The sequence below is a fragment of the Melanaphis sacchari genome, unplaced genomic scaffold (genome assembly GCF_002803265.2).
Source record: "Melanaphis sacchari strain LSU unplaced genomic scaffold, SCAv2.0 Contig1_pilon_pilon, whole genome shotgun sequence".
NCBI classification, from domain to species: Eukaryota; Metazoa; Arthropoda; class Insecta; order Hemiptera; family Aphididae; genus Melanaphis; species Melanaphis sacchari.
Window position 1 is genome coordinate 1,730,370 of NW_020270976.1, and position 17,661 is coordinate 1,748,030.

The 17,661-nt window shown below is 26.4% G+C and overlaps 1 protein-coding gene and 1 pseudogene across 1 annotated transcript; both read right to left on the reverse strand.

Moving 5' to 3' along the window:
* Positions 1–1,140: 1,140 nt before the first annotated feature.
* LOC112593339 (regulation of nuclear pre-mRNA domain-containing protein 2) lies at positions 1,141–5,713 on the reverse strand. The gene is made up of 9 exons (XM_025337727.1): positions 5,562–5,713; positions 5,144–5,429; positions 4,715–4,865; positions 3,612–3,741; positions 3,231–3,406; positions 2,860–3,169; positions 2,635–2,795; positions 2,393–2,576; positions 1,141–2,244 (listed from the first exon to the last, which is right to left on the reverse strand). The coding sequence occupies exons 2-9, from the start codon at positions 5,419–5,421 to the stop codon at positions 1,424–1,426; spliced, it is 2,211 nt and encodes a 736-aa protein (XP_025193512.1). The 5' UTR covers positions 5,422–5,429; positions 5,562–5,713; the 3' UTR covers positions 1,141–1,423.
* Positions 5,714–16,612: 10,899 nt separating this feature from the next.
* The window catches only part of LOC112593260, a 2,417-nt pseudogene continuing 1,368 nt past the window's right edge, over positions 16,613–17,661 (reverse strand).

Below are 17,661 nucleotides of genomic sequence, written 5' to 3' on the forward strand. Positions count from 1 at the left end.
GAACAATATTTTTAAGTATATTTAATGATACATAATATATTTAATGGAGTGCAATTTGAGAACTTTCTTTAAAAGATTTATTTTGTTCATAAAACATTACGTACTTTTATTAATAATGTTTAATTTTAAGATAATTTAAAATTTATTGTAAATTACACTAAAATATTGTATATACATGAATATATAAAAATATGTAATAATTTATTGAGTGAATATGATTATAGAAGGAATTTAAATAATATCCAAAGTATTCTGTTGGTTAAGCCCTTCCACCACATTGCACTTGAATATATAATACTACAAATGTACCACTGATAACATATTAAACAATAATTAAAAAATACATAACATTAACTTAACATTTATATACATTATAAATGAGTGATCTCACTTTAAATTACTCATTCTTCATCAAATTCTTAGTCTTGTGTTTTTGACAAAATTGTAGTCACCTGATTAGTATTTTGTAACAATGAAAATTATGATGTACAATTATGAATAAATCTCACTAAATTTTATTTAGGTATTTTAAATTTTAAAATCAATAATATATTTTATAATTAAAACACACTATCAAATAATTCTTATAAGATTTAAAATAACAATAAAATATACTTTACTAAGAAGGTAAAATACAGAATACAATTGATATTGAAATGCTCAAATCATTAAAAACTCAGATTTTCAATTCTATTATTTTGAGATTAAAAAAAAAAAAAAAAACACCCTACTATTACTTAATTACAAATGTTGATTCTTTTCTATTTCAAGTATGAAATTTAACAATAACACATTGATGAGTATTTTATTTTATTAAAAATACATTAAGAAATATTATATTAAGCAGATCTAATTAATAATATTTGACAAACCAAATACTTCAAAGTACATTAACATTTTATTTTTATTTATTAATTGAAAACGTTATTTAATTTAACATTAAATGTTTAACACAAAATTTTAGAATAGTTGGACAATATTAATTATTAGTAAATATACATTTTTAAGTTTAAAAGAATATATTGCACTTATTACCTTATTATAACTTCAGTTAAATAAAACTATGTATTTATTTTGATTTTTAATTAATAAAACATGCAATATTAAATTATTTTGACTAAGAAAAATAAAACAATGAAAAATATGAGATTCGTGGTCAGTTTAAGTGCTGACAGGTATGATACAATTATCAAAGCAATAACAAATATATATAAAAAATCCTTTTTAATGTAATTAATACACATCACATTTTTGTAAATAATAATCAACTTAAATTATTAGTATACAAATACATAACAATGAAACAAAATGCTCAAGCAACTTTAAGAATAGTTCCTTGATGTTAACAGCAATTCTTAGCATTATTAAATTATAAAAATATACATTTTCTCATATCAGTCAAGTCTAACTTAAAACAGTTCACTTACCAAGGTTGATTCCTCGGTCCAAAACGTGGTCCCTGATTCCATCTACCAGGATGTCTAGGATGGTGCATGGAATTTCTAGGGATTCTTGTCCAATTAGTTCCTCTCCTCCATTTTGGCCTAAAATCTCCTTTAGATTGACTTCTTTGAAAATGTTGAGGCCACTGAAGTTGAGTTTGATTGTTAACAAAGTTTGAATCACTTTGCTCTTGTTCCCACTGATTAGAATTTTTCCATTGTTCTGATTGTTCTACATTCCACTGGTTATCATTAAAAGTGGGACTCCATAATTGGGATGATTGTTCCCATTGATTTGTAACATCTGGTGCACTTTGTTGGTCAAAGTCAAAACACATTGGTGGTGGAAGAGGTGGAGGTAAAAGTATAGGATGTTTTTGATCATGGTTTAATTTAGGTTTCTCATCATCATCACTTAAATCCATATCAACACTTTCTACATTATCTTTAGGCGGTTTATTGACTGCTTCCATAAGCAGAGATGGTGGTGATGGTGGCATAGGAATTCCAGGAAATGCTCGATAATCAACATCAATAGATACCACTGATGAATTCATACATGGTGAATTTGTCAAACTTATTAAGTTTCTATGGTCAATATCAGAAGTTTTAGATATAATTTCTTGAGGAATTCTTTCATCTCTATCAATTATTTTTGATGCTAAAACACAATGATCAATTCCTGGCCCTCCATTAGATTTACTGATATTGGGAGTGTTTTGATAGGAGATTTTTTCATGAAAAGGCGGTGACGCTGGTGTATCATTTGTCGACCAATCATTATGCACACTTACATTCCAATCTGAAAATGTTGGATGAATACAATTAATAACTGTTATATCTTATCACAAACAATAAAATGAAGAAACTAATTTATTTATTTTTTTTAAATATTGAATAAAATACACAAAAAAATACGAAAAAAGACTATTAAAATAAATTAAAATTACCTGTTTGTGGAACATGAGATACTGGTAAAGTATTTTCATTTATAAGCGATGACGAATTAGTAGGAGGTACCATATTATTAGAAAATTCAGAGGTTATAAATTGCTGACTAGATAACATTGGAGTAGGTACATAAGCTTCATAATTACTTGTAGAATAAGTCGAACTTTTATCATGGTTACTCATCTGTGAAATAAAAATCTATTATAAATATTATAATGAAATAAATTAAATATATACATACATCATTAGTATATGATACATTTGTTTGATTAGGAAATGCTGAATACGCAAAAGTCTCCTCTGGAGGTGGCGATGGAGCATCATATGGAAACTGGCTAGTTAATGATTGATGATCTTGATTTTCTATGGCTGGAAAACTCACAGAAGCTGGATCATACGATTCTAAATAAAAATTAAATATTTTTCAAACAATATTGACTGAATCTAATAATGTAATTTAATATACCTTGGACAGTAGTGTACGTGTCAGGAGTAATATATGACTTAACATTATTGATAACCATACTGGGCACATAAATATCAGCATCATTTACACTATTTTCCATTGAAGAATTTGTCACATATTTATCAGAATTTAATACAGTGTCATAATTGACATTTTGTACATTTAAGTCTTCAATAGAAACTGAAGAAGTCGAAGGGGATGGTGCATTGATATCAGGTGAAGGCATTGGACTATCTGTTGGCATAGAACCAACTAGAGATTCCAATTTACTCTTTAGAAGTTTTACTCTTTTAGTGTAGTTAAAATAAGCCTGAAATTGTTTTTAAAATTAATTTCCTGTCACATGATATAAACAAACATATCATTTTTACTTGAGCAACAGTTTTAACTTCACCATTTTGTTCATCATAGTAAGACGTAGCAACTTCTAAAGCATCTATTAGTTGAGCACGATCAATAGTTTCTCTTTTGAGACATTTAATGTAACTTTCAATTTTTGACATGCCATCATTTAATTCATTAAGAAACTCATGACTCCGAGTCCGATCTAAAAAAAAACACTAGTATGTAAAATTCTTTATAATGAAAATTAAATATTACTATTTCTTAAATTTACATATACTAAAAATCTCTATAAAGAATAAAAAAAAATGACTAGTTGTTAACTTATTAAAATATAAATGCAAGTTGACAAAAGAACATCTAGTCTTTGCATCAAACCATAGAAATATATCATAGAACAATAATATTACCTTTTAACATGTTCTGTATGGCTTCATTATTAGTAAGAGGTAGATTAGCTTCTCTTAAATTCTTCATTTTCAAGTCTGTAATTTGTTCCAGTTTTACACAAGAACGTATTTTAACTGCTAATGCATGTATCTAAAAAATCATAATATACATTTAACACTATGATTTACTAATAAATACATTCAAATAATTAAGAAAATTCTAAATTCACATTTTTGAAATAAGTAATAAATAATAATTAATAATTTAATAATACTTAGGTTAATATAAATTAATATCAGTTATATACCAAAATATTAATAGTATAGCCATGTAATTCGGAGGATAACTAATCCAAAGGCAATAAATAAAAATGAAATAGGATTCTATTTCAACAAAAAATATTTTGATATAAATTTAGAATGAAAAACTTTTCAATTACTTATAGATGGGACAATATTTTTTTATTTTTTTTTTTTAAAGTATTTAAATATACATTAAGCACAATACTTATGAAAGAACAAAAATATCTTTAATATTTCTTATGTTTTACCACACGACATCTCTATTCAGATTTTAGACAATATAATCTAATAATAAGTAGATAATATAAAAGTGAATTTAATGAAGAACAAAAATTCTTATAAATAAGTAATATATGATCAACAAATTATAGTGTACAGAAAAAGAAAATGCTAATCTTTAATATCATTGAGTCACAATATTTAAGATATAACCGTATAATAAAGTATATACGATAAACACCCCCGCAATCACAGGTAGACTGCACTCTGAAGTAACATATGACATATTAGTCAAATTAAAATAGAAAATAAGAATAAAAATATTTTATAAGCTTTTATATTAAAACAATTTAAAAACCTTAAACATATTAAGTCATAAGGTAATTATAACATAAATGGTTATTAAGCATTTTTATTTTTTTTTTATTTTAGGTACAATTAGCTTTAAGTTAATATTGAAAATTATAGGTAATTTGAATATTCAAAAATGAAGTGTGATAATAATAATTGGAATATTATAAATTATTTTATATATGCAAATAGGTTATAGTAAATTTATTAAATTACTTTCTATAGTAGAATATTTAAAAAGAAATGCTTACTTGAAATTCTTGTACAGGATCAGCTAATTTTAACTTTTGAATTGGTGTAGTTAATAAACCAGTTAGATCAGCTAAATAACTATCATCATATACACCTCTTTCTTCCCAAATTTTAATAATTCTTAAAATTTTAGATTGTATTTTTTCATCTCTAAAAAATAATGAAATTCAAAAATGAAATACAGGAACATTTTTATGTTTGATACTATGTATTTTAAAAGAAACATTAAAATAGTGTTAGTATAAATTTACATTGAAATATATTTGTTAAAAGATACTTAATTACAGTTAGTATTTTATTATTATTAAATAGAAAAACTATAGCGATACCTGGATAACATCTAATTTTTACCTAATTAATTTTAGTATTAATTACGTTATACTGACACTTGTTATTAACATTAAAATTAAATAACTAGTATAACTCACCTAACATAAGGAATAGCTTTTTGAATAGCAGTTGCCCATCCATCAATAAACTTGTAATTTTTTTTCTTACTGTATTGTATGACATCATTGGCTAAATAAAACAAAGTCAAACGTTTCTCGATCTTCACTTTCCTAATAGCCTTTAACCAGATGGTAATTATGCTTTTGTAGTGTTCATGTCGTTTAAGGCACCATGTAGACAATGATTGAATTGCGTCTTGGGTGTCTTTTAAAAGCATTAGCTTCTTTTCGAATTCTGGATCTGAGTATTCAATCATTTTGACGTCTGTCGTACAAATATAATTGTAACATTAATAACACGTTTAGCCAATAATAACCAAACGTTCGCAATACATAAACTTATTTCACCCAACAAAACATTAAAACAGTTCGAAAATAAAAATAAAAAACAACCCACCTTATAGGTGTTAAGTTGAACAATAAATTAATATTATTAAAACTCTCTAATCATACTCGAGGCCGCAATAATTCAAGTTACGAATATTTTAATTCATACTAATAATTAATAAACCAAGTATGTGTAAAAGCAAAATTAATAATAGTCGAACGTTTAACGCAAAAGAAATATTTGAATAACAAAACTAAGAAATCGAAATGTTGTATATATTATAGAGTTGAGTTAGATACAGTACTATCGACAGTAAAATAGAATCGCTGAACGTGCGGTGGGGTGCACAACACGATAAGTTTAATCAATTTTCATGGAGTGCAGTGTTGAATTATGTACAGCTGATAAACGCGTTGTTGTCTACAATATATTAATAGCGCGAAAAATATTTTTAACATCTTTGGTGTCGGAAATGGCAGTAATGGCGGGATTAAAATTATTTTTCTCAACAGAACTTGGAAGAAAAAAAAAAAAAGATGGGCAGTTGAATATTTGCCATTTGGAATTCGGATACCATTTGAAATATTTGAATATTCAGTTCATCTTTCATCAGTTGTTGGTTAGTTATGTTTGTAATTACTAATATTACTGACTGACTAATAATTAGTATTTCGGAAGTCGATAGCACATACAGTTAAATCGGAAAGTTGTAGCTATTTATATTTTTTAAATAAACATAACATGTTTTTGGACTGGGTACGGATATTTTGGTTTCTCAAATCCAACCTGTTTTGGGTAACACTAAATATCATTACTTATTATATTACTTTATCCATTATTACTTGACAGTTAATGTAGTAATACTTCATACTGCTTAATGAACAACAAATATGTTCGGTTTACCTTATGATTTTAGGTATTTAACTATTCTAACCTGAGCTGAGATAGATAGATGCCTAAATTGTAAAACAATGGCGAAAAACTCAAAAGCACGTATATATGATTCATAAATATTCCTTGAATTGGAAAATATCGATTATTGGTCTTGTAGTTGGTGTACCGTGTCAGGTGTCAAGTACTATAGTGAGTAGTGGGTCACATTAATCTAAATATATAGGTATTAAATACGAATTCATTGATATAATAATATTAACATTGTATACGAAAAAAAAATATTTGGAAACGGTTTATATTTCATAATATATTTTTTGATATTGCTATTAAAGTAACTTTTTCCATAATTAATATTGGTTAATGAAATTAGATTAGATCGATTTTATGTTTGTGCAAATTTTGCATTAATCGTATTATGATCGATATTTATTATAATATTTTAAATATTTATATTATATTATGTTATGCCACCTTACAACCATTAAACAGTGTGAATATGTTCATAATAATAAGTTAATAACCATTGATTATAGAGTAGATTTTCTTATCGTATTTATTGGGATTTTCATCATGTATCATGGCCATCATGCATTTTGTTAATTGTTATTCATATCTTCCCATAAAACACCGATATTGCGATTGCTACATGTCTATTGTAAACAATTAACATCAATATCGAATTTTTATTGGATTTTTTGCATCAAATAGTTAACTTGTGTTGAATTATCTACTAAATATACACATTTATATATTGTACGCATTTTGATTTTAAATTTTAACAAAAGTTGACAAAACCCACCCAATAAATCATCTCGATAGGCGATAAACGAAATGGTTGTCTGTGGTTGAGGATTTTTTACATTATTATTCATATATGTAGGTATGTGGGTTTCTTTGTTATTTTTAATTAACAAGTGACTCGGTAGATACAACCCACACGAGTTGTATGTTTTTTTTCAACGGTGTTTTGTGTCCATGTATTATCTAGATATTACGTTTATTATTTATTGTTATAATTAGCCTTTTTTTGTGAAAAAAAAAATGTATTTGCGTATCGAATGATTTGAATGTCAGCGTTCGCGAAATGCATGATAATTATTTCATCTTCATGAATTAGAAAATATTATTTATGATAGTACCTAATACCTGCTATAAATCAGCTCTTTACGCGTAAAATGGATAATCGTGGAACGACTGGAACGGAACGTATCGAAATATTGGAAAGTAGGTATTAGTGTATTACCAGGATTAGCGAAGTAGCTGCCCTATCAAACATGTTCGATAACTTGACAGCAGACATTAAACTGCCCGAATATTATGAGATCGTTGGTGTCCACCGATACAGGCAGCTTGTCACACGCGGAAAGTGGTATCTGGTAAAAGGTGGCTACAGGTTGGACATGAATTCTGTAGTCTGCAATCGCCAATCCGAGAAAAATCCTCAATCACGTTCGGGAAGTTAATAAATAAAATAAATAATATATGTCATTACTGCGGGTATACCTATTTAATGTTGTAATTATTTTCCTAAAATTATTTATTTATATATATATATATAAATAGATTGTTAAATAATAAAATCATAAATTATTCTATTCTAATTATAAAATTGATGTGTATTATGTAATTTTATGAGCAGGGTGAAATTTAGGATAAAGTATTCCCAACGGCGCAACGACTAAACGCGAAAAAATGTATAAATAAATATTAGTATCTAAATTCCAAGTATAGTAATTGCGTTTAATTACTATTATATTATAAATTATTATTAGTTTGATTTTCCTAGATTAATTATTATTATTAATCTGGAATTTCATTATTGAACAAGAAGTTTCTAAAAATTATTTTGGATTTTAATTGGGAAACTTAATAGCTATTATTAGAGAGAATGACTATAAATATTTTGAAATATAAAATTTAATAATTGATTTTCTTTTTAACAATAATTAAAAATTAAATTAAAGGATAATTGAAAATAAGATGTTTGTTTAGTCATTTAGAGTAAAAATTAACAGTATCAATTGAAATTTTGATGAAGTATAAGATATAAAGCACCTATTAAAAACTTTCATTAATTTTTTTGATTGAAATTTTTTAATACATTTATAATAATTAGATTTTAAAATTTATAAAAAGGTTGACGAAACTGAATACCTATTCATAATGTTTAAAACAACAATTTCTTGAACGATTATAGTTTTTTTGTAATTTAAAAAACATATATCATAAAGGTTTAAATTATCATAATCTATGTTCAAAACAATAAAATTTTAAAATAAAATTAAAAAATATTATCAAATTATAATACGATTATTAATTTATCCCTGTTTTATGATAAGTCGGTATATTGACAGCAAAGTTAGAACAAATAATATAATTTCAATAATTATTAACAACATAATATATGCGATATTTTTGCATCTAGTATACTAATTAAATTAATATAATATATGGAATAATTTTGGGAAAATTATATTAACCTATCGTTAAATTTTTTTAAATAAAATATAACGATTTGAAAATTCTTTGCAAAATAATAGGGTAAAAGTATTATTCTAGTGATTTTATTTAATAGGGCGGTATATAATATGTACCTATATATGACTATTATTTGAATTAATTTTAAAAAAAGCATTTTATACGTATAAAAATTGTTTTCGTTCAGAGTTCGAGTTTCATTTTTATTAGTTTTTAACAAATAGTAATTATAGTTCAACATTTAAAGTTTATAACATACATAAATAATTGGAATATACATTAATTACATTAATAACACTAAATCATAAAATGATTGGATTTCAGTTATATACGTGAAAATATACTTTATTAATTATTATCCGCTTCAGAAATGCACAGAAAAGAGTACGATTTTAGTCTTTAGAGGACTTTGTATTTTTATTTTAGACTTCTTAATTAATCTAACAGTGACTAGTGATGCAACCATTTGATAAGGAAGTTTATTATTAAAATAAAATGTATAGATAATTGTAAAATATTTAACATCTACCACCTACGCTAAAATCACGACAACGCTATAAATCATTGAAAATATTGATAAAAACGAGGCGTAACTATTATAAATTTGTTTTAATATATTCTTTACACAAATATTATTAAGTATTGTCTGGCGTAGAGTATAGGCAAAATAAACACATCACTGAAGTGTTCTCTATCGATAATAATAAAACAAAATTAAAGCAAAATGTATCATATCGCAAACACCCAAATCTCCACTAATCAGAATCAACTGATGTACATAAATATCTATATACAGTCGTATGTGTGGATCGAGTTATCACATTTTCTCGGTGAACGAAGCATAAGTATGATTTATGTATCCGCGATATTATGTACACACTACACAGTAAAGTACAATAACATATTATAAACACAACGAAAAATCGTCGATAAGACGACAAGGAGTAATAGTCTATGAAAAATGTTTAAATTAAAATATAATGCAGGTACAAAAACATTATCACATAAATTCCAAAATATTTTTAGTATAGATGTCACCGAGTTGATAAACGTAATTAACGGGTTAAATTTGGATTCAATATGATTAACAATAAAATCGTATGTACGGCGTTTATTTAATCATCCAATGTAATCAATTGAATGATCATTTAATTCGTGCAATTCGTCCCATCCCGCAGACCAATGTAAACGTCAGACTTTGAGGTGTTTGTGGCGGAGGAGAGCGTCCGGATTCAAATATACCTACCTATAATTATTAACCAGCCGTTAATAAAATATTGATATCCGTCTAAGTTTCCGGGACATAAAAGAACTTCCACGCGTACGTTAAACGCTATTTAAATAGGTTGACGTAAATATATCATTGTTGTACGACCTGAACACCAGTGAAACGACGATGCCGTTTGAGTTATTCGGGTCTCGGATTCGCGTATATTTTATTACAGCGGGCGCTCGGGACTAAAATATGCGTTTGTGTGTTACCCGTGCACTGTGCAGTAGATTGTTCGAAGCAATAAATATTTATATCAAGTCCAAAAAGTAAATTTAAGCCCCAAATGAATACAGGAAAACAAACCTCAAACATCAAATCTTCCGGTGAAATATAGTTGTGTCATTTAAAAAGAACGCAGACGCGTGCAATATATTATTATATACGTACCTACACACATCACCGCTGAAAGTACGACTTTCTTCATCCGTGTTTATCGCACTTTGAACTGGAAGTGTTGCGATATCCTATGAAAATAATAACCCCGACGAGACGTAATATTATACAAGTACATGTTATAGATTTTAAACTTCTGTTTAACAATTCAACCGTTCATCGTTGGGTTATATCATTCATTTTTTTTTTTTTTTTTTTTTTTATTCATTGCAATTATTATAGAACCGTAGTTAATCGTCTCTTATGGACGGCGACGATTGATGTCTGCAATAAAGATGACAAGATATTATAATACGGTAAATTTATAAACTTTAAACACCGAGTTTAATCTTTTTACACCGCACACAACAATTTATCTTTTAATTGAAATTTCACAAATCCATTACGGTGACCAGCTATACTCCAATGACCTGCAGGTACATATCGACACCTATATATTGTACAGCAGGTGCGGTTACTTCCTATAGACAGTTTTTTTTATTAATTATAAATTATTATATTTTAATCTCGTTGCCCGTTGATTGGTTTACAGCTTGTTTATTTTTTCATCCAACAAACGATTATTCGCCATCTTTTTAAGCAACTAGGTATCTTTAATTTTCAACCCCTTCAACTTTTTTGATGGGTCCAATTACATATTGTGAGTTTATCAAAATATATTATCATTCCTGGTAATCTAAAAGTAGTTAATTTTTCATCATGACTTGTGGTCTTATCTCTTCTGACTTCTGGGTGTGTAAATTAATGATGTTCAACCATTTTCTGACGCCTCTATCTAAAAAAAATCAATCGAGAAATGTTTTTAACTTACCCGACTGTTTTTGTATTTTTTCGTTAGTCTTTACTCTGCCTAGCATATCTTTACCATTTATAATATTCACGAATTGTTTATAGTATTACATTATTTTAGTTTCTTGACGAAACGTTGGCATAAAACATAGGATGTATTAATTTTACAATGATATAATTTGTCTGATGTTATTTGATTTAAAATTGGATGTACATTGTACATAAGTCAGTAATTTTATTTTAAAAGGTATTTTTTTTAAACTTAAACAGTAGCTTTTATATTTATATTGAAGAAATCTATAATTACAGTGTTATTTCCATAACCTCCGCGGAGTATAGATTTATTTTTTAAATTTAGTAATTTATGGATGCTTTCAAATTTATAATTAGATTACATTGTAAATCTATCTGCCAAGGTGAAATAAGTCAACATATAGTTATAGTCAAATTCCGAAAACCATGCCCTCTGTAGTCACTATAGTCATCAACACATTTTTTAAAACTTTATTCTTATAATTTATTATGGCAATTTATATATTAACGGTAAATAAATAAAATGGCATTATAATATTTGAATGTTTATTAATTGAATTTCAATAGTCAAGATGAATATCAGACAATGAAAAGTTTTTTCTATACCAATTCAAAGTGTACGGTTTGAAATAAAACGATTTAATTTAACGTTATTTCATACTACAATAACTGGTAGCATAAATCTGTCCGTCCTTTGGCAGCAAGCTCAAAAATTGAATCGATTCATTAATAAACCACGCATCATAAATTATCACGTCCTGAAATATATATAAAAATATCACAATTATAGTAATAAAGGACATATATTTATATTAAATCCCAAATCCAAATTTATTTTTATTGTTTTGTTTGGTTATAATTTTAAAATTAAGCAGATATGTTTGAATAGATTTATAATGTATTAACAAATTTGAATATTATTCGGCTCGTTTGAATAATAAACGTGACAGGTAAAATTTATATTTTATATTAACCTACATTTTGATAGATTGATATATAATATAATAAAGGTATCTATTTTTTATAATACCTATATATTTTTGGTACCGAGCAAAGCGAGTAATCTACTGGTTTTATATAATCATTTAGTTGGTTGAAATTTTCAAATTTGATTGTGATTTCTGGTAAAAAATTTGATTTAATTTGTACTCAAGGATTGGAATTTAGAAATGATTAGTATTTTTTTAAATAACAGGATATAACCAACAAAAAACAGCAGGAAAATGAGTATATTTACAATAGCGAACATATTTTTAAATATTCTACACTGCCGACTTAACAAATAATGTTCTTTTTTTTTTTATTAATACATCTGTGGGATCAACGGCCATTGGAATAGAATAAGTTCATAGGAATGCTTAAAATACAAATACGTGGTATAGTTTAATTATTGTTTCATATTTTTTTGAAAAATACTGGCCATTTTGATGAATTTCTGTCACCGCATTTTGTCTGAAATTATGTATCAAACAATGTTTGAATTACAAAATCTGCAGCAGTGACTCATTATGATGCACGCACATCAAACCGAGTTATAATTTGTATGTCAATATGCACCCGTCTTTTGAATGCGTACGCATATCTTTAATTTAAGTATTTGACACCTATTACCTGGGTATAAGTTAGTTTGTAGGTAATTTATTCCTCTCTATATACACGACATCGCTGTCGTCGTATAGCCGTCGTAGTCGTCATAGTCGCCGTCATTGCTACCGTGTTACATCGTTGCAAGGAGTGCGTGTGGAATATTAATTGTCTACTGTTATTTTAGTTATCATATATTATAGTTTAATTTACAAATTAAATTGAGTTAATTTTCAAAGTTATTATGAGTATGACGTATATATTATGCGCATATCCAATCTCTGCGATGTTTGTATTGATGTGATTTTAATTATTTATTACACGTATGCGTAAATTATATTTATGTGTCATTATATTATGTGCTATAAATCTTTGATCGCAATAATAATTTGATTTTTCATATATGTTAAATATTATGTTTACTTTGCACTGTTGATTAATTCCATAGTATTTTGTTTTATTTAGATACAATATAATACTCATGTTATACGGATTTGTACGAGCATACTATTATACAAACATATTATGTAGTGTACATATTAACTATCGACATTTTAATGTTTTGGATAAACATTGAACTAAAAATATTGTAATTTAATAATTTAAATACCTAACTAATATTGTTAGATTTATCTTGCCAATCCTACAATCCCCGGTAACCCCCTGAAACGGTTAAAACGGAAATGATGTCGTGACCTGTTAGCACCTAATATTAATTAAATTAAAAAAAAAAAAAAGAAAAAAAAATGAAAATGAAAATGAAAATATGTAGAAAAAAAATAAAATAAAAAATTGAAAGTGTTTCTAATGGGTGGCTGTTTTCCTCAAAAATGTCACGTATTGTGTATAAATGTTATTAAGGATATAATGTATTTTTTCTAAAATTTGTAAATAATTAATCTGTATCACATCTACTTATCGTGCCCAAGTGGTATAAAATGTAGATTGCACTTAAAAAAAAAAAAAAAGAATGTTTGATTTAAAAATTACACAAAAGATAGAGTATATAGTCTAAAAATTAATAAATTTATTTAAGTTTGATTTAAGTATTAAAACCCGTTGTAATTGTATTATTAAAATTAAAAAAGTGTAAAGGTCCATTCCCACTGCTCCGGGCCGTGTCCGGGCCGCGCACAAGCCGGGATCCGTCCGGGTAGGACAAAAATATTATCTCATGCATTTTAAATGTAAACATTCACATTTATCCGGGCCGGGCGAGAACCGGACATCCGTGCCGGGTCCGGGGCAAAAAAAATATCGTTCTGGACAATTCTCCTTCCGGATTCCCGGACGGGTTTGCCCCGGATCGGACAAATCCTGACAAGTGTGAACGATGAACCGTACCGGGCCCGTACCATATCTGGGTTTTGTCGAAACTCATGCCAAAATTTGCAATTTTTATAAATTTTATTATGTCAAAATTTGAACTTCAAATACTTATGAAAAAAAAATCGTGCCTTTGTTTTATTTATATTTTTTAATATTTTCAAACTACTATATTGTAATAACGCGTGAGGATCCTTATATTAAGTTTTCAAGTTTTTTTGATAAACGAATAACAATTTTATTGACGTTTATGGAAAATTAAAATTAAAAAAAATTTAAAATTTAAAATATCTGGGAACAACTTAAAACGAGTCAAAATATTTTGAAAATTTTATTGAACATAGACAATTATAAAATAAACATTTAATGCAAATTTCCTACGGTTATTTGTTTTTTAATTACAACAAAATAAGAAAATTATATTATGAGGAATCGAATATCCATGAATATCTGATGCCGTAAGGTTTTAAATTTTATAAGGTCATAAAAATTTAATTTGACTTTCTGGTATACCTACATTTATTTTAGTTAAATGTTGACAAACTTATCAGAAATCTTGTATTAAATTTTTAATTTTAGAAATGAAAAGACATTTCTTTATGAACTTCTAACTCAAAATAATTTGCAAATTTTCGTGATTTTGACAAATATTGTTGAAATTTTAACTTAAGGCACTCATAAAAAAATTATTGTGCATTTACTAATATTTTTTTTTTTAATTTCCAATAATAACAGCTTATGGAGAACATTGTATTAAAAATTGGTTTTGTAAAAATTCTCGATTTTCCTTTTTTTTTCCTAGCGCTTTTGAAAATTACTGGAAATTTTAAATTTTGAGCTTCTATAGGCAGTAGCTAGATTTAATTTAAAAGATATTTATTAAGTTGAAAATAGCATTATTTCAACTTAGTCTACTATCGTGTACACAAAAACACAAAAATAAACACAAATTATTATTGTTTAAACAGGATTATACAAGTCCTTATTGGTTTAAATTACGGATGAAAATGAGTGCTAAACGAGCCTCAGAAATTATTAAACCTTTAACTTTTGTTTCGGTAACATCATTTTTTCAGCTTTTATTAAAATATTTGTGAGTTTTCTTTTAATTTTTTGTGTTGAATTAATATGGATTCAGAAAAACTTATTGAAATAATTCGGACTCATTCCAGTCTATATGACTTGAGTGATCCAAAATATAGCGATGCGGCTCATAAAGATAAACTTTGGAAAGCTATAGGTGACGAAATGAATCAACCAGGTAATTATTTATTTTATTTGAATACATTTTTTTTTAACTTTTCATTTATTAAAAAAGATAAAGTGTAAGTTACCTATAACTAAAGCGCGGATATTCATGCACTAAAAAGTACCAATATATGCCATATATTTTATAACATGCAGTAAAAATCATAAAAATATGCAACAAATACGCAAAAATTATGCGATAAGTATATGAAAGAACATTTTAATTATTTATATGACAAATTTTTACAATATTAATATTGGTAATTATATATTTAAATATTGTAAAAAAGGTATTAATTAATTTAAATATGAATATATTTATTTAAATTTTATCATAGTTAAATAGTAATAGACGATAGTAATAGGTAGCTTAAATTAATAAAAATCTTAAAGTATGAAAAAGAAAAAAATATACAATTGCATATAAATCTGCGCTCTACCTTTAACTATTGTAGGTATAATTATATTGTACACATTTATTTACCTATAAAAATTATGTGTCAAATAATTTAACTTAAGCATATTATTTAAAATTGTTTGATTTTGTTATGTAAGTAGACAAACCTATTACAGCTTTAAAATATGTGATAGGTACCTTAATTTTAGGACTAAAATTATGAATTTATAGTATTTTGTTGTTTTTTTTTTTATTAGTAGACCAGCACTAATAGTTCATGAAAAACTAAAATAATATTCATTATCACTAATTATTAATTCTTTTTTGGTACTTTTGTATTTTTTAGTCTTTGCATTTATTTTTTGTTAATTCATACAATCATACGTGTATACTTACGACACCTTTGACGTACATTTTAAAATTATATTAACAAATATTTTTGTTTGTTTTTTTTAACAAACAACTAATAACTTATAAGTTACAACATACTCTTGCTATATACACATTTAAACACATTATATATTTATTATAAATTCACAATTTTTTTTATTCACATTTTTTTTTTTTTTATTGTTCTCATTTTATCGAGAACAATTTTTTTTAATAAAAACTATTAACTTAAGTACTATGATTTTATTATTACCTATAATAACTAATGAATGAAAAAAAAAATGGATGCATTACATAATATTATGAATCTTACTTTTATACTACTTTATTTTGCCACGAAACTTCTCCAACAGTAGAATTAAAAAAATCTTTAAATATTTCTCTAACCTGGAATGCCTGTTGACTTGCATTTCCTCCTTGCATGGTTAAATGTTGAAAAGTTGACGAATCTTCAGGATTGGTAATTTCACCTCGATTATATGTTACTTTGCCATCATTTATTTTTATAAAGTTGTGTAAAACACAAGTAGCTAAAATTATATTATCTGCATTTTCTGGTTTTGCTTGAAGTCTCCGATTATATATTCTAAATTTTTGGGTTAAAATTCCAAATGCATTTTCAACAACTCTTCTTCCTCTACAATGACGATAATTGTAAATACGCTTTGAATGCTCATCTAGTTGTTTTCCTGGGTAAGGTCTCATCAAATATTCTTTTAGAGGGAATGCCTCGTCTCCTAATATTACAAATGGTGCAATATTTGTTGTACCTGGAAGCGCAGTGCTTGGTGGCACATTCAGTTGTTTTCTTTCTAAACCTTTTCCTAATTTTGAGTGCATATAAATCCCACCGTCACTATTTCTGCCGTATGCACCAACATCGACCACAATAAAATTATAATGTGCATCTACAAGTGCCATAAGTACTACGGAAAATGTTTTTTTTATAATTAAAATATAGAGTTCCGCTTCTAGGTGGAGCCTGAATAACAACATGTTTGCCATCTAATGACCCAATACAATTTGGAAAATTCCAACAACTCCAAAACTCGTCTGCGATCTCTCTCCATTTGTTTTCGGTAGGTAGAGGCATTACTTCTGGCATTATTTTTTCTACTAATACTTTACAAGTATTTGTAACTATTTCATACACTGTTGAATGACCTAAACGATAACTAAATGATATGGTTTTAAAAGAATCTCCTGTTGCCAAAAATCTGAAATTTATTTTATAATTTTATAATTAGTTATGAATTATGATAATATAAAGACTATATAGGTTTGGATTTATTATAACTACAGAGAGCAGGGTCTTATTTTTTTTATAATTTGTGTTTTTATTCGATTAATTTTGAATAAGTTTA